At 40.5% G+C, this 23,249-nt stretch overlaps 3 protein-coding genes across 6 annotated transcripts; 2 read left to right on the top strand and 1 right to left on the bottom strand.

The window, feature by feature from the left end:
- On the bottom strand, window positions 1-3,039 carry dnali1 (dynein, axonemal, light intermediate chain 1). 4 transcript variants are annotated; one of them, XM_034153461.1, is made up of 6 exons: window positions 1,892-2,250; window positions 1,292-1,428; window positions 1,043-1,212; window positions 624-802; window positions 193-357; window positions 1-90 (listed from the first exon to the last, which is right to left on the bottom strand). In XM_034153461.1, the coding sequence occupies exons 1-6, from the start codon at window positions 1,970-1,972 to the stop codon at window positions 55-57; spliced, it is 768 nt and encodes a 255-aa protein (XP_034009352.1). In that variant the 5' UTR covers window positions 1,973-2,250; the 3' UTR covers window positions 1-54. The 4 variants fall into 4 exon arrangements, with proteins under 4 accessions (XP_034009352.1, XP_034009351.1, XP_034009350.1 ...); XM_034153460.1 differs by adding an exon at window positions 2,935-3,039 and having other exon boundaries at window positions 59-357; window positions 1,892-1,980; XM_034153459.1 differs by having other exon boundaries at window positions 59-357; window positions 1,892-1,980; window positions 2,117-2,250.
- snip1 (Smad nuclear interacting protein) lies at window positions 2,441-5,309 on the top strand. The gene is made up of 4 exons (XM_034153457.1): window positions 2,441-2,766; window positions 2,974-3,106; window positions 3,605-4,200; window positions 4,370-5,309. The coding sequence occupies exons 1-4, from the start codon at window positions 2,606-2,608 to the stop codon at window positions 4,626-4,628; spliced, it is 1,149 nt and encodes a 382-aa protein (XP_034009348.1). The 5' UTR covers window positions 2,441-2,605; the 3' UTR covers window positions 4,629-5,309.
- A 755-nt stretch (window positions 5,310-6,064) lies between these two features.
- Window positions 6,065-22,626, top strand: si:ch211-1i11.3 (mitogen-activated protein kinase kinase kinase 5). The gene is made up of 28 exons (XM_034112750.1): window positions 6,065-6,517; window positions 6,602-6,741; window positions 7,497-7,684; window positions 7,815-7,983; window positions 8,663-8,769; window positions 8,945-9,115; window positions 9,323-9,435; window positions 9,951-10,110; window positions 10,260-10,410; window positions 10,634-10,738; window positions 11,045-11,094; window positions 11,704-11,799; window positions 13,080-13,164; window positions 13,352-13,485; window positions 14,228-14,355; window positions 15,314-15,450; window positions 15,580-15,685; window positions 15,794-15,951; window positions 16,692-16,893; window positions 17,097-17,256; window positions 17,586-17,751; window positions 18,552-18,737; window positions 18,834-18,939; window positions 19,032-19,281; window positions 20,523-20,635; window positions 21,559-21,656; window positions 21,759-21,835; window positions 22,031-22,626. Exons 1-28 carry the CDS (start codon window positions 6,181-6,183, stop codon window positions 22,125-22,127), a joined length of 3,990 nt encoding a protein of 1,329 aa, XP_033968641.1. The 5' UTR covers window positions 6,065-6,180; the 3' UTR covers window positions 22,128-22,626.
- Window positions 22,627-23,249: the final 623 nt, after the last annotated feature.

The following is a 23,249-nucleotide window of genomic DNA, read 5'->3' as shown; positions in this document are numbered from 1 at the left end:
CACATTTACTAACATTGTGTACTGGGAAATGGTAACGCATCTTGTTTGGCGGAGTTACTTCTTTGGCGTAATGATCCCTTCCAGTTGGTTCTAAATAGAAAGAAAAATGTCAATTCTGAAAACAGGCAACACGGCTACTATCCGTGTTAAATCTAAAGAAGGTGCTTTTCTTGTTTTATTAATAAACCATACCTTGAGCTGCTGGTTGGTTCTCTTCAGGAAATGAATCTCTTCACTGTGCTTCTTTTCCTCCACCTGTCGCTTCTCATTTTCTCTCTTTTCAATGGAAACGCTTTTAGCTTTCTCCTCATTCAATTGCTTCTTTAACTCTTGTTTCTCATCTCCCAGTTCAGAGATCTAGGGTATGTGAAAAGAAACAATTGTAATTTAGTTCCAGAATAAAATATTTCGAAGGTTCTACCGCCGTCCTTATTTCACAATAACTCTTAAAGTGAAATGGTGCCCTCTGCTGGATACTTTACTGAGCTGTTCCTGTGGCTTGAGATCAGTGGAAAACTAGTAAATCTCTTATTGCATGTTGCAAAACTCTCAGATTTGGGGGTCTTTGTGCCCCTTATTGTCTTGGCAGTTGTAAGTCATAACAAATAATTAAATGTCCTTACTCTTCTCTCCATGTCGTCCTTGCCCTCCTCAGCCTGCAGTGCTTTCCTCATTCCAAAAGCCACGCTGCTCTCATACAGTGTCTGGTAGGCGGCCATAGTCATTTGAATCTCATCTCTGACCCTCAACAGAAGCAGACCCCTCTCGGCACAATTGATGGTCACCTGTCTGATTAGCTCATCTTAAAAGAAAGTTGGAAAATCAGACAGTTAAGTTAATGTTGTGAGTGAAAACTGCCTTCATTTGATAATAGGAACATTGTTCCATCAGAAGTAAGACTACAAAGGATATAAATCCAGCGGTGTATGAAAACCTAGATAAAATCCTTGGCCTTACGCTCTGAATGTGTGTGGAAGGCATTGTATACATCTATTATTGTAACCTCAGTAGTCACCAGCAAGCATCTCAGATTCTTTCTTACCAAAGCACTGGGAGAAGAGCTCCCTGCGGACGGGGCAGATTCCTGTCTGTCTGGCCTGCCTCTGCTGCATCTTGATGTCCAGCAGTTCCTCTAGGCGAATAACATCTGCTCGTGTACAAGGTGCACTGGATACTTGTTGAACCCACAATTCGTTTCCCTCCATCCATTCCCTGCAATGGTAGAGGTTTGGATTAATGAAAGCATGGTTTGAGCTTGTTAAGCAAAACATGTTGAGGGGAAAAGCAATACCTGGGTGGAAGGATGGAATTGAGGATCTCATCATTTTCCTGCTTGGTGGCATCAGCAGAGGCTGATTTTGGTTTTGGGGGTTGGGGAACAGGGCTAGAGTCAGCAGGCTGCTGAGGGCTTACTCTCAAAGGCCGTCCCTGTGGTGAACAAAATGTAAGTTGCATTAAACGTTACATTTCTCAATTAAATCATGTTTTGAAAATGACCAATACATTTGCTTAGTCGTGCATTAAAAGCAAAGTGATAACAGTAGTATTCTTGCAGATGTTATGCTGATGTTGCCACAGACAAAATACTAGCTGGTGTAATGTGAATGAGTGATCAATATAATATTTTTCCTGTTTCAGACTTAAATCCACTTTTAAATAAACAAAAAAATATTAAATTATGAATAGCCTACAATAGACGATTGATCTTATTTAATATGTATTTTTAAGCCAAGTTCAGACTACACCAAACACCTAAAAACAATATAGCCTACAATGTGTAACACAATCATACTTTTCATCACTTTCTGACTGCAACCACTTCAATCCTCAATCCAAAATTATTTTAGCCAGTTAAGGTGTTAACTAAACTCGGTTTTCTGGTTGAACTTACCTTTGGTGATTTTCTGTCTGTGCTTTTGCTGACCAAAACAGCATTCTCGTATTTCAGGAGAGACTCGGCAGGTGGAATCATTCTGTCAACTATAAAAAAATAATAAAGTTATTCACTAAATCATAAAGGTCTTGCTGTGAGCTTCACTTACAGAAATACCGTTGTGTGGTTCCGAATAAAATGCTCATTGTTTGCGTTGTTATGACAACAGCGTATCGGTGTTACATTTTGATTTGTCCGGTTGGGATCAGCGGTTTGGTTCAGAAACACAATCTTCGTTTATAATATTTAGGACAAACATTAATTAGAAGAAAGAAGAAAGACTGTACTTGGTGTTACATGAATTATACGCCCGTTTTACGACTTGTGTATGTGTTTAAGGGAGATCGCTGTTTTAATTGAAATACTCGTTGTAAAAAATGTTAATATTTCGTCCTGTCATTTTACACAACACCAGCTTTATTTAAGATGTTACCGTAACGTAAATGATAGACTGAGTCATACGGAACCAAAATAGACCCCTGTAAGTCAACACGTCGACGTCATTTCTCGGTACACCACAGGAAACGGAAGTTTCCAAATTGAGCATAATAGTCGAAGTTTTGTAATCGCTACGTTTTGGAGTTTGCTTTTGTTTGTTTTTTTACATGCTGTTGGGCGAACGGTGATGTTTGATTAGTTACACACCGGTTGGATTAGTCTACATACATTAGAATGACCAAAGAAAAGCGACACAGGAGACGGGAATCCCCGGAGCGGGAGCCCAAAGTTAAGATAAAGCAGGAGCAGGTGAGCCCTGTTAGGCCACAGAGAACACGCCGCTCCCGGTCCAGATCCAGCGGCCACTCCAGTCCACAGAGGAGAAGAACCAGCAGGTATTTTCTATTTTAAGTCATTTTATTACATTGACAGACACAACATACGCGTTCGCCAGTGAGTTTAAAGATGTTTTGCCTTCCGAACAAACGCAGCTAACGCGTTAGCACATATTAGCTGCATCTGAACGGCAATCGTTTGTTAGTTTGCTATGTAAACGTCTTTACAAAGTTAATGTAGGGCCTTTTTTTGTGTTCTTCGTGTAGGTCTCCCGCCAGGACAAGAGACCGTTCACCAGTTAGAAGAGAGACTTCTCCCGTCAGACGAGCAAGCAGATCCACCAGAAACAGAAGAAGTCGCACTCCTCCACAACGTGGTGCTGATGTCAAAATAAAGCGGGTGATTAGGTCCTACATTATTAGAAACATGCCATATAGCTTTTATCATTGGATATTTCTTGATTCAGAGGTTTAAGTTACTCCACTTTTTCTTTCCAAGTGGCACATACAAGTGGAGGCTACCAGTGTTTATCTTATATTTGCACCTTAAACAGCTGCTTCTGTATTGGCATAGTACCTAAGAGTATGTCAACTATGTTCCTGCGACAGATACCACTTCTCACTGGCTCGCTCATTTAAATTATATTATTTCAATGGCTATTTCTACTTGATAAAAATAAACAAATACACTTTTTAAAAAAACGTAACAATTGAATGTTTTTGTAGTTCAAACTTGGCTCTGCTCGCTACATTGAGAGCCAGAATTTGGTTTAATCGGGCCCGATAGCATAGCTACCACATGGGAATTCGCCAATGAAGAATGACTACACATGGTTATTGAAGGCAAGTCAACTCATGATTACCTGCTCTAACTGTCGATTTACAAATAATCTCACAGGAGCAGGATGAGCCACGGACCAGTGGGGAGGATAGGAGGAGAAGAAATGAGCAGCCAGAAGAAAGGCGGAGCAGGTGGGAAACAGACAGACCACGGGAAACGGACAGACCACGGGAAACAGACAGACCGCGGGAAATAGACATACCGCGAGAGAGAGACCGTGGCAGAGACAGACAGCAAGAGCAAGAAGCACTTGGCTCTCAACAAGATGAAAGACGGCAACACGATGAGCGGCGCAGAGAAAACCGCCAGCGGCGTGAAGAAAACCAAGAACAGGATTTTGGACAGTCTGAAGGAGGAATTGAAGACCCAGATGACCCGCCTCCTGACAAAGAGAAGCCCAACTTTGGACTGTCCGGGGCTCTAACGGAAGATACCAACACATTCCGGGGGGAGGTGATCAAGTACAATGAGCCACCTGAGGCTCGCATTCCCAAGCGCAGATGGCGACTGTACCCTTTCAAGAATGATGAACCCCTTCCAGTCATGTACATTCACAGACAGAGTGCCTATTTGTTGGGGCGGCAGAGAAAAATTGCTGATATCGCCATTGACCACCCTTCCTGTTCCAAGCAGCATGCAGTCTTCCAGTATAGGTAAGAGTAACAATTATCAGCTATGTGTTTTTTACTTTGCTGTGCTATACATCTCCTATTTCAATCTGTGTCATTTAAATAGAACTCCTCTGCATGCTGCATAACACTTGGGAAAAAAAATGTGTTGCATGATTTAAACTGGTCTTCCTTCCTGTCTGTTTCTCTGCAGGCTGATGCCGTTTACACGTGCAGACGGCACCAGTGGCCGCAGGGTGAGGCCTTACATCATTGACTTGGGTTCTGGCAACGGCACCTACCTGAACAACCAGCGCATCGAAGGTCAACGCTATTACGAGCTCAAAGAAAAAGACGTTATCAAATTTGGCTTCAGCAGCCGCGAGTACGTCCTCCTGCACGAGTTCTCAGACACAACCGAGGTGGACACCAAGGAGGAAGAGGAAGATGATGATGAGGGCCTTGATGAGTAAATTGTTCTCAAAAACCCATTTGTTCAGTTCATTAAGGGTAGATAACATCTGCATTAGTGTTCAGCAAATGGCTGTTTTTGCAGGGAATGGAACAATTAATGGAACTGGTAAATGTTGGACTTTATTTCAATAATGGAACAAGGCTGGTTTGTATATTCTGTAATTACCGAACTGTTGCTTAAACCTGCCACAACTGTCTCAGAGAAGACTTCCTATTCTCAGGTTGTTTGTGTAATATCTGTGTAAGCGTTACTGATCTCACATCTGACAGCGCTCACTATACAAAGTGCTCGGTGCCAGATAAAGATTCTTGCTAAATAAAAAAAGTTAATTTTATATTTTTGGATCACAGCACTCGTACAAAGTTTAGCAGAAGACTGATCTCTTGTCTTTGTCCAGGCTGTATATATCAATGTACGATACGTGGAATGTGTTCTCTAGATTCATGTCAAATAAGCATTGCTTATTGTCAGAGTAAAAACATTACAGACATTCTTGTAATGATGTTGCCTTTTTTGCTTTGTAGAGCAGGGGAAAACTAGTTGATTCAGTTGTGTTTCCTTTCACCAATACTGTGTGGATTTACAGACTCCCTGTTTTAATTTTTTTTAATTTTTGAAGCCGACAGCATTCATAGTAAATTTCCATCTATGTACTTTGAATAAAGATCGTGAACATTTGGATTGTCTGGAGAGTTTTAATGTAGACGCCTCATCAGAGAGATTTCCATGTTATATGTCAACAATTTTAATGTAAGATTACCAAACATTAAGACTAAGCACTTGTAAATTGTGATTCAACATTTACTGGGAACATTTCGTGGAAAACTTTCTTTCAGCATATCTACTTTTTGTTTAGCGCAGCTGTGTCGGGGCTTGGAACTGAACTCCAAGCTTTCCTCAGATTAAAGTAAATATTTAAGAATCTGTCCTTAAATGTCCACATGTTCAAACCTTGTTCAGCTATAATATTCAATTCTCCCTGACCCCTGAATGCTCTCTCTTTTAGTTTGTTTTGTTTGAAGTAAATTACATGAAGAAAAATCAGACAGGTCAACAGAAGAAGAAGCAAGAGAAATTACAAAATAACATGTTTTTTCTGCATCTCTAACTTGATATATTTTTTTAAACGGATCAAAGACAGGTTTTTTCATTGTTGATATGCAAGAAGACATTATTTGAACGAAATAAATAATTATCTTTAACATGTTGCATTATTGTTGGGACACAGCAACCATCCCATCAGTGTTCACCTATAACCATCGGAATTGAATAACAGCTTTCACAGCAGAGGTCATGCGAGAGTCGAGGCTTGTGTGGCGTTCAGTGTCAGTCTGAAAATGTCAGCGGGCGGAGCAGGGGAGGAGAGGAGGGAGGGAGAGGGCGGGTCGAGTAGGGAAGAGTCCGGGAATGGTAGTGGATATGTGCTGTGAGCGGGGGCGTTGACACACCTGGGGAATTACAAGAACTAGTAACCGTGTTGTTAGATTTCTAATGGAAGTTGTCACTACAAAGTTCATGCATTGAGTTTCAGCTGCGGGATAAGTGACAACATGTACACAACGGAGCGCAGGAGAATGAGCCTGCGCGAGCTGAAGAGGAAAGATCCAGTGTGGGTGTCTGCTGGAAGTTTGTGGCAGGACTCTCTGGCTATAGAGCTGACTGCCAACGGCTCGGTTAGACCGATCGTTTCCCCACGCAGTCGGACCAGGGCTGTCTCCGTGGCATACATCTTGAACGAGGACGCGTCCGTGCCGCAGACTGAGGAGAACTTATCCCTGAAATGTCTGAAGGAAGCTTGCGCGGACGCACAGGCAGTTTTCAAAACAATCCCATTTGAGAGAATATCCCTGGGCACCACGGACATCCTGGATAGTTTCTACAACGCAGGCAAGTGCAGGCATGCTGACTGCGGGGTAATTTAAGCACTAGGCCGACCCCGTTGACTAACCCGTCCTGTTTAACCCCCCCCAGATGTAGCAGTGGTGGAGATGAGTGACACTTTCTGCCAGCCCTCCCTGTTCTACCACCTGGGAGTGAGAGAAAGTTTCAGCATGAACAATAACATAATACTGTATTGTTACAAGCAAGATAGTGATCTACCGGCTGTTAAGGTACCTTAATGGCAACACGTTCTTTACATTTTTGTTGTGAATCAATGTGATGATTTCACCAGGGCTTGATCAATGGATTACAAACTGCCCTTCCAAAAAAAAAGCAGGTGCACTGTGTAAAATAGTTAATATTGATAATTGGAATAATAACTGATAATGTGTGGCATACTATGCACCACTTAAAGAGGCGCTTGAGGAGAGTCTTCCATTATTAGTTAATGAGTGTGAGATAATGGAGCCAACAGAGACACACAATTTATTTTTGCCCTAAACTCACCTAAGTGTGTTGATCTGGACATGGCTGCAACTAATAAATAATGTAATTATTCATCATTCTGCTGATATGACTAATCGATGAATGGTTTTGTGTTTAAAATGTAAGAAATTATTGAGAAATGACCATCACTATTTCCTAACAATGAAGGTGACTAACGTTCAAATGAATGTTTACATGATTTTCAGTTTTTTTTCAGGCCAATGGCACTTAATCACAGTTATGTAAAAAAAAACAGTTAATACCTCTAAAGGAAATCATGTAATTCATGAAATGTTATAGATACAAAGAGATTTTATAGAAAAATACTATGTAGATGATAAAGGAATTTGAAATCACAACCAAATCCATTGTTTTCATAGAGTTAAATGAAATGAAACCTTAAACATTAAAAGCAAAAACACATCCATGATTCCTCAGCCCAATCGAGGTCCCCTAGTGTGTATTGAACCCTGCATGATTGTGTATTTTTTCCCTTTAGGAGCAGTGTGGAAGCTACACGTTCCTCCCTTACGTAGTGTCCCCTCAGGGAAAAGTGTTTGCCTGTGATGCTGCGATGATGAACGGTATCAATGAGTTGATGCTGCCTAGTTTCCAGCTGGAGCCCCTGCTGACCCCGCTGGTGGACAGACTGGTGCATCTGCTGAACAATGTGCACGTTCAGTCCAGGTCAGATACACACAGCAGGGCTTTGTCTACCATTGTGTGCTTTACCAAAAACGTCATCGTCTCAAGATTGCACATGCATTTGCTGATTTGTAGACAGACATTAAAATGTTTTCTCCTCTTGTGCTGACAGTGAGTACTTCCGGGAGTCGATCAGGCACGAGATCCGTATGGCACGGGAGCGGTTTAGTGGCCAAGCCCTGAGTGAGGAGCTGAGCCGCATCCAGAAACGCTTGGACAGTGTCGAGCTGCTCACCCCTGATATAGTCACCAACCTGCTGTTGTCCTACAGAGACAATCAGGTGTGTGTTTACCTCATAGACTGCACGGTTTACGTGTGCATATTAGTAAATGCTCTGACATGGAGTGTGTAAAAGCTTATGGGCTACAACCAGTTGTTATTCTATTTCTTTAGTCATCTTTCAAATTATTTAGTTTGAGAAATGTATTCATTTCAGGGCCAAAAATGTCATATTACAATTGTTTGAGAAAAATAACAATTATCCTAATATTGAAGATTCAGTGAATAACAAAACTGCACACCTTCACGTAATCACACCACAACATGTTTGGGATTTATGGATCATTAACTGATTAATTGACTACATTTAAGGAATTTTTGCTTAAAACACAATAAAAACCAGTGTTTCGTGGTGAAAATATTAATGTTAAGGACATTCGAGCTGGCAAATGAGCGGGTAACTCCAGTTGCCAGTATCATAAAGCTGAACCCTCTATACATGCACATTAACTATCCACATTGCAACAGTAGAAACTACAAATCTGGTTGAAAATCAGCAATGTTTCCCTTAAAAGTAATCAGATATGACCCAAAACCCATGATCAGATTGCATGTCAGGTGTGATGTAGACCACAATTAAGGTTTCAATGGTTATTGTTGATAAATCTAGTAGTCATATACATTATTAAATGTAATTAGATGCATGTTCAATAATGCATTGTAATTATGTACCCTCTCAGGACTACGATGCCATAATCAAACTGGTGGAGACTCTGAATGACCTGCCCATGTGTCTGGTAGCCAGACATCAGAATATCAAGTTTAACTACATCTTTGCTCTAAACAGGTACCCATAAAGCCCCCATTGCATTTATAGTTAGTTGTATTATAGTCTCTTCTCTTGTTTACATACAACAATGTTGTACCATTCCCAGCCTGTAGCTTGTATTTGTCTTGTATGAATAGTAGATATGATGGATTTTGTTCAAGCTTATCACAGCTGATATCAACAAATATTTCAGGAGGAATCGCCCTGGAGATCGCGCTAAGGCTTTGGATGCAATTCTACCCATCGTGGATTCGGGGGTGAAAGTGGCGTCAGACATCTATTGCCTGTGTGGAAGGATCTACAAAGACATGTTCATGAGCTCTGGGTTCACTGATGAGCGCAGCAGAGACCAGGCCTGCTATTGGTACACACGCTTTGTGTTTGTGCATATTACAAACTGCTAAAAGTGGCATTTGTATGTTTTCTGTACTTTACTACATACTCCACTTAAAAGTACTTGCTTGTATGTGTTTTCTGTTTATGTTGAATGACTATTTTGATGTAACTGATTCCCCCTATCTGGCAGTGTTCTATTATAATCCATTATTGCTCTTTTTATATCATTTGTCAGGTATGCAAAAGGGTTTGAGACAGAGCCAACTCTTCACTCGGCCATCAACAACGTGGTCCTCCTGATGGCAGCTGGACATGAATTTGACACTTCTATTGAACTGCGCAAAATAGGTGCTTACTCCTTTCTGCTTTCTTTATCAGATAGAATCCATGACAAATATCAGCTTTGATCAAATATGGCAGGAATACAAGTTTATGGTCTAAGGATTTATTGTGTCAATGAGTTTATACTACTTGCACATTACACTTTATACTGTAGGTGTATTACCCTTATACTTAGTTATGATGCAATCCATTATTTGAATGTGAGAGTCCACAATTCAGGCTAGGTTTTAAATGTTTAAGATACAAAAACCAATCATTGAAAAGCTTATTTCATGTCAATTTCACAATACACATCATTAATTAATTTATTTATTTGTTCATTTTTAGAATGTCTGTAGTATTACATCACTATTGCCTTTTGTTATATATACCCGCTCGGCACCCCAGAGAATGACTGAGCTTATAGTTGGACACAGATCCATCATCTGTTGATACACATTATAAGCCTATTAGTTTGTAAATATATGTGTTATTTCGTATGAATTTGTTAATGAATTGTTTTGCTCTGTGTTGGTGTTCAGGTGGGACTCTAAGCACTCTGCTCGGTAGAAAGGGCAGTCTGGAGAAGATGAAGGATTACTGGGATGTCGGCTTCTACCTTGGGGCAAACATCCTCGCTAACGAACATCGGAAAGTCATCATGGCCTCTGATAAACTTTACAGACTCAAGGCTCCTGTATGGTGAGGCCTTAATTCTGGATTAGTGGTAATCATGTACATTGTTGGATTAAAAAATCTAAATCCCTGTGAATAAGAAAGCATTCAGAGGGATTTTGGTTTTATAGCCATATTATGTTTTTGTGGATTAATGAGTTTAATACTTCTTTCAGGTATGTGGCATCCATCATGGAGACGTATATCCTGTACCGTCAATTTGCCAAGCTTCCCGAGGTGAAATCTCCTAAACAGGAAACTTTGGACTTCTGGATGGAGCTGCTTTTGCAAACCTGTAAACCCACCGACTCCACAGGCCACTGCCCAGTAAGACCACACTGATAACGTTGACCCTTACTGTAAACATCAGACTTCTCCTGCACCCTCTGTCCATTTCATCTTAAGGTCAACACTCAGTGCTGTAATGAATGGATACAGAAAGAGAAAACATGTAAAAAGAGAGAACATGTTGTCCTCTAATAAGAAATAAAGGATTGTTTTTTGGTTATTTAAAATATTGGTAACATAATCTGACTTTTTTGCTTTTCAGGTGCTCATAATGGAGCCCAGTAAAATCCTCCAACCAGCTATTGTGTGTGTGAGCGAGGAGGATGAAAGCCGCACTGTCCAGTTGAGACACGTCACTCCCTTAAAGGTATGTTGACCCCTCCTCTGTTAGAACCACATTCTTATCTGGATACATATTTCCTGCAATACAAACAGAATTCAAAAAAAATGATATTGTGAAAGCAAGTCTCACACTGATTCATGACCCAGTGAATGTTTAATAGGATGAGTTTTGTGGGTGTGTTCAATGAACGTCACTGTGTGGGAAAAATGACCTACTTCATACCTCAGGACCGTTTACTTTCCCTCTCTTGTATTTCTCATGCATGCAAATAAAAGCTATGCATGTGTTTCAGCAGTCAACAATCTTTATCCTCCCTACTTGATTCCACAGAAAGGCTTACACCACTGGACTTTCCCAGCCTCTGCAATTCGGGGAGTGAGGTAAAGTGTGATTCAGCATGTGCTAACATCTCTCAAATATCTGCTCTGAGTTCTGGGTGTGTTCAAGCCTGCAGCGAAGCCCTCAGCACAAAGGTTGTCTGGGAAACCTTGGCTGTCTGTCAGATTTCTGCTCTGTTGATATAGTGGCAGGCTTTGCCTCCTTGTTGTTCGTATAGTCCTTTGATTTCCCTCTGGCTACTGATCACTGCCGCTGTGTACTTTGGCCTTGTATTGTCTGCCGATTTGCCACTTGAGCTGTTTTCAGCAAATACCCAAGACAGTCAGCTGCTGGGTCGCTAAAGAACACCAAACAAACAACCTTATCAGATTGTAAATGTTTGGGGAAAATACGAGAAAAACATGTTTCTCTTTTGTGAAGGGCCTTACTCATCAGCATTTACTGAATGAATCAATGGTGAGTCTGTTTAATCAAAACTGATACCCTCTGTATTGCAAACATTAGCTGCTGGTTCAGAAAAGGGATTGAGTCTGTTTTAAGCGGTTACGGTTAGCACACTTCTATGTTTTTGCTCTGCAATGCATATCCTAAACAATTGAATAAGGGAGTATAAATGTTTCAAATCCTTATTTGCTTCTTCCCCTCTTAAGTGCTTCAAAGATTGATGAGCGGAGCTGCTTCCTGTATGTCCACTACAACTCGGATGACTTCCAGCTCTGCTTCCCCTCCGAGCTTCACTGCAAAGGGTGAGTCACTAAAACGTTGGCAAAGACACAGCCAGTCAGAGTGTGTGAAGTGAGGCAATGCGAATGACTTGCTCACCGACCAACTGACGGGCTGCATAGAGAGAAACAGCCCATAATTACAGGGAACAGGAACATTATCAGACGTCACAAATAGGTAATTCACCTTTGCAGACTAAGGTACAGTAGGTTGCTACGTGATGAGTTTAATGCAATAACATTGAATGAGTCATGTTTCCTTTATTTTACTCTTGGAAATCCCCTTTTACATATTTTTCTCTCCGACTTAAAGAGTCAAAGCCAACTAAAAATAAAAAAATGTCTAACCTCTGTTGATAGATTCAGTTTCGGGCGACCCACTGCTAAAACTTAACTGCCTCATTAATATAACGGAGTGACCTCAGAGAACTCCTCATACAATATCCTGGTTAATTTAGGACTGTAGATATTTCCCCTCGGAAGTCTCTTCCAAAAAAAGGGAAGTAAAACTGAAGCTTTCTGCATAGCTGAATGCTATTTAAAGAAGAGAATGATTGCTTTATTGAGATTTTGGTCAACTGATCCCTTAAAAATACCCTCAAGGTTTCCGTTAAACAAGACTTGTAAGACTTAGTACATTTCCTTCCTCATAGAACATCTGCAAAGCCAACTTTTAAAAGTATTGTACATTTTGCATTGTACAGATTCATGATTTGTTGCTAGTCTTCTTTTTCACTGCCATTGCCTCCACCATAGACTGTATATATAAAGATTGCCGCCTGCAACTGTTGATCAAGGCAACCGTTCAGGACTGTGTATATCGTCGCCCGCATGCTCGCACTCGTGCATGTATGCTTTTGTATACTATATAAACAAAAAGGCCACACTTGTAAATCATTGCACTGTGGTCAAAGCCTGTGGAAGTCGATTCTATTCATGAAGTTTATGTTTACTTCCACATATCGGGTTTAACTTTCATGGGTAACTTCTTTGGAAGTCTCAGGGCATGTAGTAGTATTTGTTTATTTGTCCCTGAGGGGAAAATGGGTTGCAGCACATCACAAAGGCATTTAAAAAGATAAGACAATACATCACTGACAACAACATAGACACAGATTAAAACAAACAGACATAAGAAAAACAGATATCGGCAGACATGACAAGGGGCCTAGGCCCTCGAAATAGGGGGGACAGGGCCAGACCAGGGGACCATGTTGGATGTTGTTGGTATTTCTTTCCTTTTTAACCATATAAGAGCATATTCTCGTCTATATAAATGTCTCGCTACACTTTTCTGTCACTAGTTTCTGCGAGCTGGTGAACTCTCTGCTGCAGCAGGCTGAAGACCCCGCTCAGGACCTGAACCATGTAGCAGAGGGAGTACTAGAGGTCAGTCACAGTCCTTAATTCCTCTCTATTTTAGGTCTCAGTTGCCTCAACAAGTTAGAAAAAGACCAAAAGTCCCTGAATGAAACATCTGTTCTCTTCACATTTCTCTATCCTGCGTGTGAAATTCCTCAAATCTCTCCTGATGCTCATACTTTCTGATTCATGCTGTCTTCACTCCTATGGACAGTTTGTCTACGAGACCAATGAGAATGGCGACAAGGTGCTTCTGGGTAAAGGCACGTACGGTGTGGTGTATGCTGGGAGAGACCCGAGCAACCAAGTGCGCATCGCCATCAAGGAAATCCCTGAGAAGGACAGCACGTATGAGAAACCAACACTTTTACTGTTTTTCCTCTAGAGTCGTCCCTTTCTGGCAGACTTTAAGCTGCACTTTTTCTCACAAGAAGGTTTTTTCCTTAAAGGGAAATTCTTTGGCAGAGAGACTCCTCACTGGCATGCTATGGATCCCCAGTGCTTTTTACGAATCTTAGGGGAGATTTATGAGTTTTCCGACTTTTCATTCTTTGTTTGTTCCTCTTTCATCTGTTATTTAAATATATGGAAATATTTAAATAACTTTTTAAGCATTTGCATTCGTATCAAAGACACAACACAATATTTGTTTGTATTTATAAAGCTGTGGTCTTGGCAAAAAACAAATTGGGAAATATTGTGTCAAATGAGTAGGGGCAGAGGTTAACAGATAAGGAGTGTTGAGACATACCGGTATTGACCTCACCATGACACTGAAAAAGGGAAATAATGCACAGTCTCCGCCTCCTTACACTCCTACTTTATGTGATTCATTTGCCAAAAAGACAAAAACACACACTAAACAAAGTTGAAGAAACATTTGACTGATGGCATTATTATTCAAATGTGTACAGATATTGGAATAATATCGTTATCCCTAATCTATAGGCTTTAGTTAGAGAAGTTAAACTGCCCGTGACCATTATTTATACAGTAATAAATCTAAAAATCATAGTTCAACTTTGCCAAATTCCTTTCTACTAATGATTTTACCTCACTGTTCCACTTATCATGCTTTGTAATTTTCCAGGTACTCCCAGCCCCTCCACGAGGAGATAGCTCTGCACAAGAGGCTAAAACACCGAAATATTGTCCAGTACCTGGGCTCTGTCAGTCAGGATGGTTTCATCAAGATCTTCATGGACGAAGTACCTGGAGGTATGAATCCTGAAATGTACACTTTTGGCTTCAAAGAGCAGTAGAGGGTAACTGTCCATTACTGGATACCATTGGCCAAATCCACACACACACACACACACACACACACACACACACACACACACACACACACACACACAGGCTATACATATATATAAAATAAGGTGTTCAAATTCAAAGTTAAACACACACACCTTCAAAAAACAGGAAAGTCACTAGAACTGACTGATGCTGTCTTAAGCTAATATTTGGCTACATGCAAACATTAAAAACCTGAAGACCAACTTTACACATGTGATAATTTAATCTAATTCTGTTTTATTTGTATGCATTCACTTCTGCTTATACAATTACTCATGCTTTTTCAATGTTTCCGCTTTCACTTTTCAATTTCCCAAAGAGGCCCAGACTTCTACATCAGTGTTGAACTGTTTTCATTTGATCTACAAACTAATAGTTATACATAAGTCAATTTGTGTCACTAGATGAAACAATGTTATTTGATACTTTCCCTGGAATGAAAATAGACTTACAAAGAAGTCATGCCCTGCTTCCTTAAAAAGTGCCAACAAAAGGAAAACCCGCCCCTTCTTTCAAGTTTTATTTCCCTAGTGTTTGTGTGACCCTGTAACAGGATGATGCCCTTATTACAGTCCGTTTTAAGGAAGTTGAGTGTCTCTCTTGTGTTCAGTGGAGTTGTGATTGTGTAATATCAACTGGAAGCCAGTTTTAAGAAAGTGGGCGGTTTCCCACATCCTACTCATTGAAGAAAAATCTCTGCAGACTATGGCATGATTGATATTGCCACATGTTGCTGAGAATTAACGTATTCAACAAAAACAGAATATTGCATTTACCAGCACAAACAGAAGAAATTATGTTTATTCCCATCACTGCCTTCATGTAGATGTGAGAAAGTATGAATCGGCTTAATTAACATGATATTTACTGCTTGTAGGAAGTTTGTCATCTCTTCTCCGCTCCAAATGGGGTCCCCTGAAAGACAATGAAGCCACCATCATCTTCTACACCAAGCAGATCCTAGAGGGGCTCAAATACCTTCATGACAATCAGATAGTCCACAGAGACATTAAGGTGAGCGGAGCACCATGGGACTTCTGCGGACAAATGGCCAACAATGAATGAACAATTTCATCCTTGTTTTATTGTCTTAAGATTTTTGTATTTGAGTAAAATCATGTGGGCTTTTTGTTTTTGCTGCAGGGTGACAATGTATTGATCAATACTTATAGTGGAGTGTTAAAGATCTCTGACTTTGGAACCTCCAAGCGGTTAGCAGGGATTAACCCCTGCACTGAGACCTTTGCTGGTAAGATGCTCTCTACTTTGAACTCAATCAGAAGGATATACTGTCATTTTATCTGTGGACTGATAACAGTGGTTGCATTTTGATCACCTTTATGATTATTTTCAAAAGGAACTCTGCAGTACATGGCCCCAGAGATTATAGACCAGGGGCCTCGGGGTTATGGGAAGCCGGCTGATATCTGGTCCCTGGGGTGCACTACTATAGAAATGGCAACGGGCAAACCACCCTTTCATGAGCTGGGAAGTCCGCAGGCAGCCATGTTCAAGGTAAATAAGAGAAAGTTGTATTTTAGGTTGATGTTTATACATATATAGCTCTACATGCTAGCCAGGCTTTCAGGAAAAAGTCCCACATGATGGTGTTTGACTGAAATATCTTAATAAGTATTTGATAGATTTCCATGAAATGTGTTACATACGGATGGATGGATGGATGGATGGATGGATGGTGTTACATACTTTAATGTCACCAGGAGGATGAGTTGTAATGACTATGACCATTTTGACCATCATCAGGTCAAAATTTGAATTGACTTTGTTTAGCGCTAATTGGCAAATGCTAGCATGCTAACAGATTAAACTCAAATGGTGATAATGTTAAACATTAACATGTTAGCATGATGATGTAAACGCCACAATAACCATTGAAATCGGCATAAATTATATTACATACATTTGGGTTTTTCTGTTGTAATATTTGATACGAGTTGTTTTGTTGGTACTTCCATATTATTTATTACCAATTAAGTTATAAAGTTACGAGTTTGCGTAAAAAGGTCCCAGTCAAAATGAAGACTTGTTTGTTGACGTGATTGCTTTTCGGAGGTCGGAATTTTGTAATTACTGTTGCGTGAACACAATATCAGTACAGCCTTACAGAGCCAGGACACACAGGACAACAAATACAAATAACTTATTGTCGTTTAAATAAACATAAAACAAATATTTTTAAGTATGAATGACATTTGATCAAACTCTGTCAGTAACATGTACATTATCCCTTCAAGGTGGGCATGTTCAAGATCCACCCCAAGGTGCCAGAGTGCATGTCAGATGAGGCGAAGGCCTTCATGATGAAATGTTTCCTACCGGACCCCGACGACAGAGCCACGGCCGCAGAGCTGCTGAATGACACTTTCCTCAGGTCGTCCCCCAGGAAGAAGGCCAGGCCCCCGCAGGAATCAGAACCTAAAGAATACCTTTCTGCTGGTGAGAGACTTAACACTCACTTACTGCTTTTCTTTCTCACATATATTGTTAGTTCTTCATCAGCCAGTTTATCTCACTTTCTTTGTTCCCATTACGAAACGCTTTGTCATTTCTATACATGTTTGTTGACATTTATGTTGTAACCTGGTTAATGTCAGATATCTTGAACTCGTATCTAACCACAATCTTGTCTGGTTTTGCAGCTGACTACCAGCGCAGCCTGTCTGTACCTATCTCCATCTTTGTGGAGGACACAGATTCGTACTCGGGTTCGATTGACCTGTCCTGTTCCCTTGACCTCAGGATGCACCAACTCCCCCTCAGAGTCATTGAAACCTCTGAGAGTACCAACAGCTTTCTGTCGTGAGTAACATTATTGCTCAACAGAAAAATAAAAAATGTACTATCTCTACATCAACAATTGTTTTACAGGATCTTAGATCAGGGGCAAACCACATAAAGGTTACAGTCATATAGTCTTGTGAGGCTACATCCTGTGTAGGCGTCAAAAGGGTGTAATGCCACTGTATCGAATGCCACAGTCTACAAAAGTCAATGTATAACTTACACAATGAATCATCAATGTCTTATCTTTATTTCTTTTTAGTGTGATTTCTATTTCACTAGATACATAACTATCTTAATCTGTTGATCTGATGTGATTGATCTCTTTATTGCCCCCTTCTGTCCAGAATACCAGAGGACTCTCCATTAGACATGGGCAGTCCAGCCACCACAGAGGAGAGCGTTGGTCTTTTTATGCTGAGGAAGGACAGCGAAAGGAGAGCCACACTACACCGAGTCCTCACCGACTACATCAGCCATGTTGTCTCTCATATACAGGAGTCTGTGCCCCAGGTGGGTAAAGTAAAGTCACAAAAACAAGAGACAAAACATTGTCAAATATATAACCTTCATGGCTTCCTTCATAACATATACACTACATAGGATTTCCTATGAAGTATAGGGCATCTCACTAATATTTAGTTTCTCTTTCAGCTTTTAAATTCATTTTAAAAGATTAAATAAACAAATTCCAAAAAACGTTTCAAACTATTCTTAGTGTTAGAACCATTATTGGTTCACTAATAATTAAATTCCTGTGTAATCGGCAATGACATTCCTGTGTAAATGACAATCTCTGGATATGATCTTAGTTGGATATTACACAAATTGTCCAGACTTTTGGGTGTGGCATTTGTTTTCCATATCTCCAGAGCTGTTATGTCCCCCAGAACAAATACAGCAAGACAATTGTAAGCTTAGGCGGTTTCTCTCACATTTGTTTTATGTCAAAGAATAACCTAAAATACTCTGTTGTGTAAATTGAAGAGATAATAGCAGGGAGTTATTATATTAATTTAAATATCATACTGATAAAAAGGCTAACATCTGAAATGGGTTTGTGCGCTTATTTCTGAAAACCTATTAAGCAAATTAAAAAAATCATAAAAACATGAAATCTTTTTTTATAAATTCCCAGCCATGACTATGGAATATTTATTTTTCTCCAAATTAACTTTTTTGATGCCATCTTAATGGTGTGCTGTGCTAATGCTGTTTTATTGTGTTTTATGGAAAGCACGCAGGTGGTATTGTATTATGGCATGAAGAATTTGTGTTTCCTTATGTTTCCAACATTTTATTTCTGTTTCAAGCATGGCGAGGGATCATCGCTGACTGCAGATCAGATCACTGAGCTCGTTCACTGCCTGGGAGACAACATCCGCTCCCCGGACAGGAAGCAGCTGACCAGCAGCCTGCTGCGCCTCAGAGCCACCCTGCTGGCTGCTGCAGTGTTACTGAACGGCCTGCAGGCGGTGCTGTTCAGCTTCCAAGATGCAGTAAGTTCCTTCAGAGTCAACAATGGTGATTACACTCCTGTGAGCTATAGACTAAGTTACATTTCAATCATGTTGAACTTCCTGCTCTGTTTCCAGGTGAAGAAGGTGTTGAGGCAACAGCAGGTGAAGCCTCACTGGATGTTTGCTCTGGACAATCTGCTGAGACAGGCGGTGCAGGATGCCATCACTGTGCTGCTACCAGGTAGTCCTTCATCTTATACTGTGTGAGTTTAGTAGTTTTTATTTTTTTATTTACTCATCATCTGTGCCTCTTCCATTCCTCCCACCTCTCAGAGCTGAAAATCCAGCTGCAGTCCTCCTTTGAGACTGAAGACAGCACTTCTGAGGAGCATCCTGCTGACCCAGACACCCCTGTAGTCATTGTCCCGGACCAGGTGTGGGCCCCACCAGACATGCAGCAGACAACAGCCTCCATTTATGAGATCCTGCCTACTGCAAGCCCCGACTCCCCAACAGACCTGGTCCTCAACAGCAACTGTCCCCTCAGTGAGAAACTGAGAGACATGCGGATAGAGACCAGCAGGTAGCTTTCAGGTGTTTTCTAAATGTATAAGATGTTATGTTCTTGTTACATGCTGCATCAATTTAGTTGATTTGAGAGATGTTGCTCCAACAGTGCAACACAATAAAACAGATAAAATAGTGGAAGTAAATACAATAAAATAAAATAGAAGTAGTGCCATAAGAGTCTATATATACAAGTGATACATCATGTGACATGTAAAAAATACCTTTAGATTAAAGGTACAACGATGAAATTGTGCATTAAAAGGAGGATAATGCAAATTCAACACACCATCAGATGACAGGTTAAAATGCATCGCAATGCATTGAGAAAGTGCAGCACAAAGCAGGAGTTTGCTTCCTAAAAGGCTACATTGTACACATGGGTTTTGAGTTTTTTTTGAAAGACTTCCACCGAGCTGTGAATAGCAGTTTGTATTATCATAATGTACATTTATTCTGTAGCATTACAAGGCTACATAAACTGACATTTGGATTGTAAAATGTATTCGTTTTTGCTGTGGAAATATACAATGGCCGCCGTGGCTCAGGTGGTAGAGTAGTTATCCACCAATCAGAATGTCGATGGTTAAATCCACAGCCCCTGCAGTTAAATGTCGAAGTGTCCTTGGGCAAGACACCTTACCCCAAATGGTGTGTGTGTGTGTGTGTGTGTGTGTGTGTGTGTGTGTGTGTGTGTGTGTGTGTGTGTGTGTGTGTGTGTGTGTGTGTGTGTGTGTGTGGTGTGTGTGTGTGTGTGTGTGTGTGTGTGATGTGTGTGATGGTGTGTGTGTGTGTGTGGTGTGTGTTGTGTGTGTGTGTGTGTGTGTGTTGGTTGTGTGTGTGTGTGTGTGTGTGTGTGTGTGTGTGTGTGTGTGTGTGTTTGTGTGTGTTGTGTGTGTGTGTGTGTGTGTGTGTGGTGTGTGTGTGTGTGTGTGTGTTGGGTGTGTGTGTGTGTGTTGTGTGTGTGGTTGTGTGTGTGTGTGTTTGTGTTGTGTGTTGTGTGTTGTGTGTGTGTGTGTGTGTGTGTGTGTGTGTGTGTGTGTGTGTGTGTGTGTGTGTGTGTGTGTGTGTGTGTGTGTGTGTGTGTGTGTGTGTGTGTGTGTGGATGGGACTGGAAAAGCGCTTTATAAATGCAGGCTATTGACCATTTAAAAAATACCTCCAACACCGGCTTCTCTATTAAGCAAACACAGTGATTATTGCGATTTTAGGCTGGCACTGCTTTCTGCTGAGTAATGATGGATGTTTTTGTTTCAGACTGCTGAGTCAGCTGCATGAGAAGGAGAGTGAGTATCAGGAGCTACTGAGGAACTCTGTCAGGAGGAAGCAGGAACAGATAGATGCACTGATGAAAGCAGCAGCCACTGAAGGTAACGTTTTTGTTATGTATGTTGAGAGGGTTATGGCTAAAGGAGACGAGTTAATACAACTACTTTGAAAAATACACATTCTGTTAAAAAAAGAGAAGCTAATTTGTTGATTGAATTGGCGAAATCAAGTCTGTACCTTTTATGTAGGTTTATTGCCAGTGTTTTCTCATGGAAATGTTCCACACAGGACACCTATCCAGTAAACAACGTGTTGATGAAAACACAAAAAGGGAATTTTTACTAAAAGACAGCAGTTTTGTAATATCAATCAATATCTAATATATAAAATGGGCTTGAACAACTTATCCAATCTTTTGAATGACTTAAGTCAATACAAACATACCAATCCAATACATCACATTCTTAAAAAACATTCAAGAATATTTATTGATTTTATCTAGGTCAAACATCCATATCAACCATCTTAATCTAGCTAAAGTCAGCATGTGTGTTATGGTTCCCCTGCTTGTAAAATTTAGAGTCATTTTGCTGTTTTGTGTTTCTTAAGTCGTGTGCCATTAATGTAAGGAGTCGTTATCTGGTTGGTAAGAGCTCAGCGTAAGGTCAGACGATTAAACGTGCAAGCTGAAGCATGACCAGTATTGCATCAAGGGACCAAGCCCTCTTTGGATTATCAATACACTCAGTGATTCCCATTACTGTTTCTCAACACTTGTACCAGTGAATCCCCGCCACACCTCAGCTTCAGGCGCTGGATTTCTGCCTGACTGGTTCTTGTCGGAGGCGTAGACCTTAAGACCGGCAGCTAATGTGATCAAACTTGACTTGGCAGTTTGGATAATGATTTTAGAGTCTGCGTGCAGAAACATGACAAGTGCTTTTATAGTTTGTAACATTAACACCATAATATATTGTAATTGGCACCAGCCAGTCTGAATGTTTGTCATCTGTTTACATTATAGACGGTGGATTGGCTAAACAGAAAGGCTCAAATCCAGAAGTGAGGGCTTTGGTGCGCTGGCTCGAGTCTGTCCCTGTAGATAAAGACACTATAAATAAGGTAAACTCAATTTAAAATAAGCCCTTTTCTTTACTCCTTAAGCTTCTAGGTGTTAGTCATTTACACATGATTAATCCAAACCTGTGTGATCCTGTTTTCTAGTTGCTCTCTCATGAGTTCACCTTGGACTGTCTCCTTTTCATGGCCTCCAGGGATGACTTGATGTACTGTGGAATAAGGTGAGCTGCCGCCACGCATCACCCTCACTCTATCTTTCCATGCAGAAATGTAAGAGGGGATTTCACCCAGAGATGGTGTCGTAGAAAGGATGCAGTCTACCTCGTTAGATTGAGTTTCATCAAAAAGCCCCGGTGGTGTTAGAGATGGCACGCTTGTAACACTGTATTTCATTTTGTCCAAAATTGCTTTTTCAGAAGTGGCATGCTGTGTCGAATCTGGGCCGCCATCAGAGCTCGGAGGAAGACACAGCTCAGCACACACAATGAGGACAGTGAGGACACTCTTCTTTAATGGCTGCTGATGTTGAACATCAAAGGACAGATTTATTGACGGGCTGGCCCTGTTTCATCTGGAGGATGAGAGGCAGTGGTGGACATACAGGGATGTGATGTAAAGCAGAATAGATGTTAGTCATGTTGTTGAACTGTGAATGTAATTTCTTAAAAAGAGACTGACTAATTCTTGCAGTTTTAGTGCACATCAAATTCTTCACTTACATTTCAGATATTTCCAATATTTCATATTTTTGCAGGGCTTTCAAAAGTGGGATTTTATTATGCCTTTTTTAAAGCAGCTGTCTTGAAGAGTATTTATTTATCTGCAAAAAACATGATAAATATGTCTTAACGGTGCCTGTTGATGATGCTATTTTACTCTGTGTTACAGAAAACTTGTGCGTAAGATTTTGAGTGCATACTTTATTTAAGTCAAATGTCTGGGGAAAAAACTGATTGTTTGTACATCCTGTTAGTATTCATGCGCAATAAACAGGAACTTAAAATCTCTTGGACTGACTTGTTATCTACATTTGTTTCAGTGGGTGCAGCGTCATGTAGGTTGGGAGGTGTGACGAAGCGGTGAAAAGTCTAAAAATTCCACACATGTTCCCTCATCTGTTTTCACAATGTTGACATCTCCTTAGAAACAGCAACACAGGCTTTGTGTGTCTGTGTTTATTACATGGTGTGTGTGTGTGTGTTTTATTGTTTAGCTGTGCTACTGTGTAGGTCTACTGTTTGAGCCTCAGACTTCTTGCTTTCCTCATAAATCATTTGTACTACTCCTCACTTCAAGGTAACAGTGTTACATTTAGGCTTAAGGATTCACGAGTTGGGCTTAAGTAATGTAAGAAATGGTAATACAAGAGGAGGGAAAGGTCAGGATCAAAATGTTGTGGGATTGAGCTGTCAGCAAAAACATTTCACACCTATTTAAAAAAAGACACACTTTTTCCAGTGTATCATTATTGCCTAGTAATCTCAGTGGTCCTGTGTGAGATAAGAGGATGTTCAGTATTTTGATAAGTTCAACCATGGCTCGTTGTCAGCACTAATAGGAATATGACTTCATTGAGAGACTGGGCCTGGCTTCTAATCACAATGTTAGTCATTTTTAATGTCTTAGTCATCATTT

Source organism: Trematomus bernacchii, unplaced genomic scaffold (assembly GCF_902827165.1).
Source record: "Trematomus bernacchii unplaced genomic scaffold, fTreBer1.1, whole genome shotgun sequence".
NCBI classification, from domain to species: domain Eukaryota; kingdom Metazoa; phylum Chordata; class Actinopteri; order Perciformes; family Nototheniidae; genus Trematomus; species Trematomus bernacchii.
This window is presented reverse-complemented; position numbering and strand designations above follow the sequence as displayed.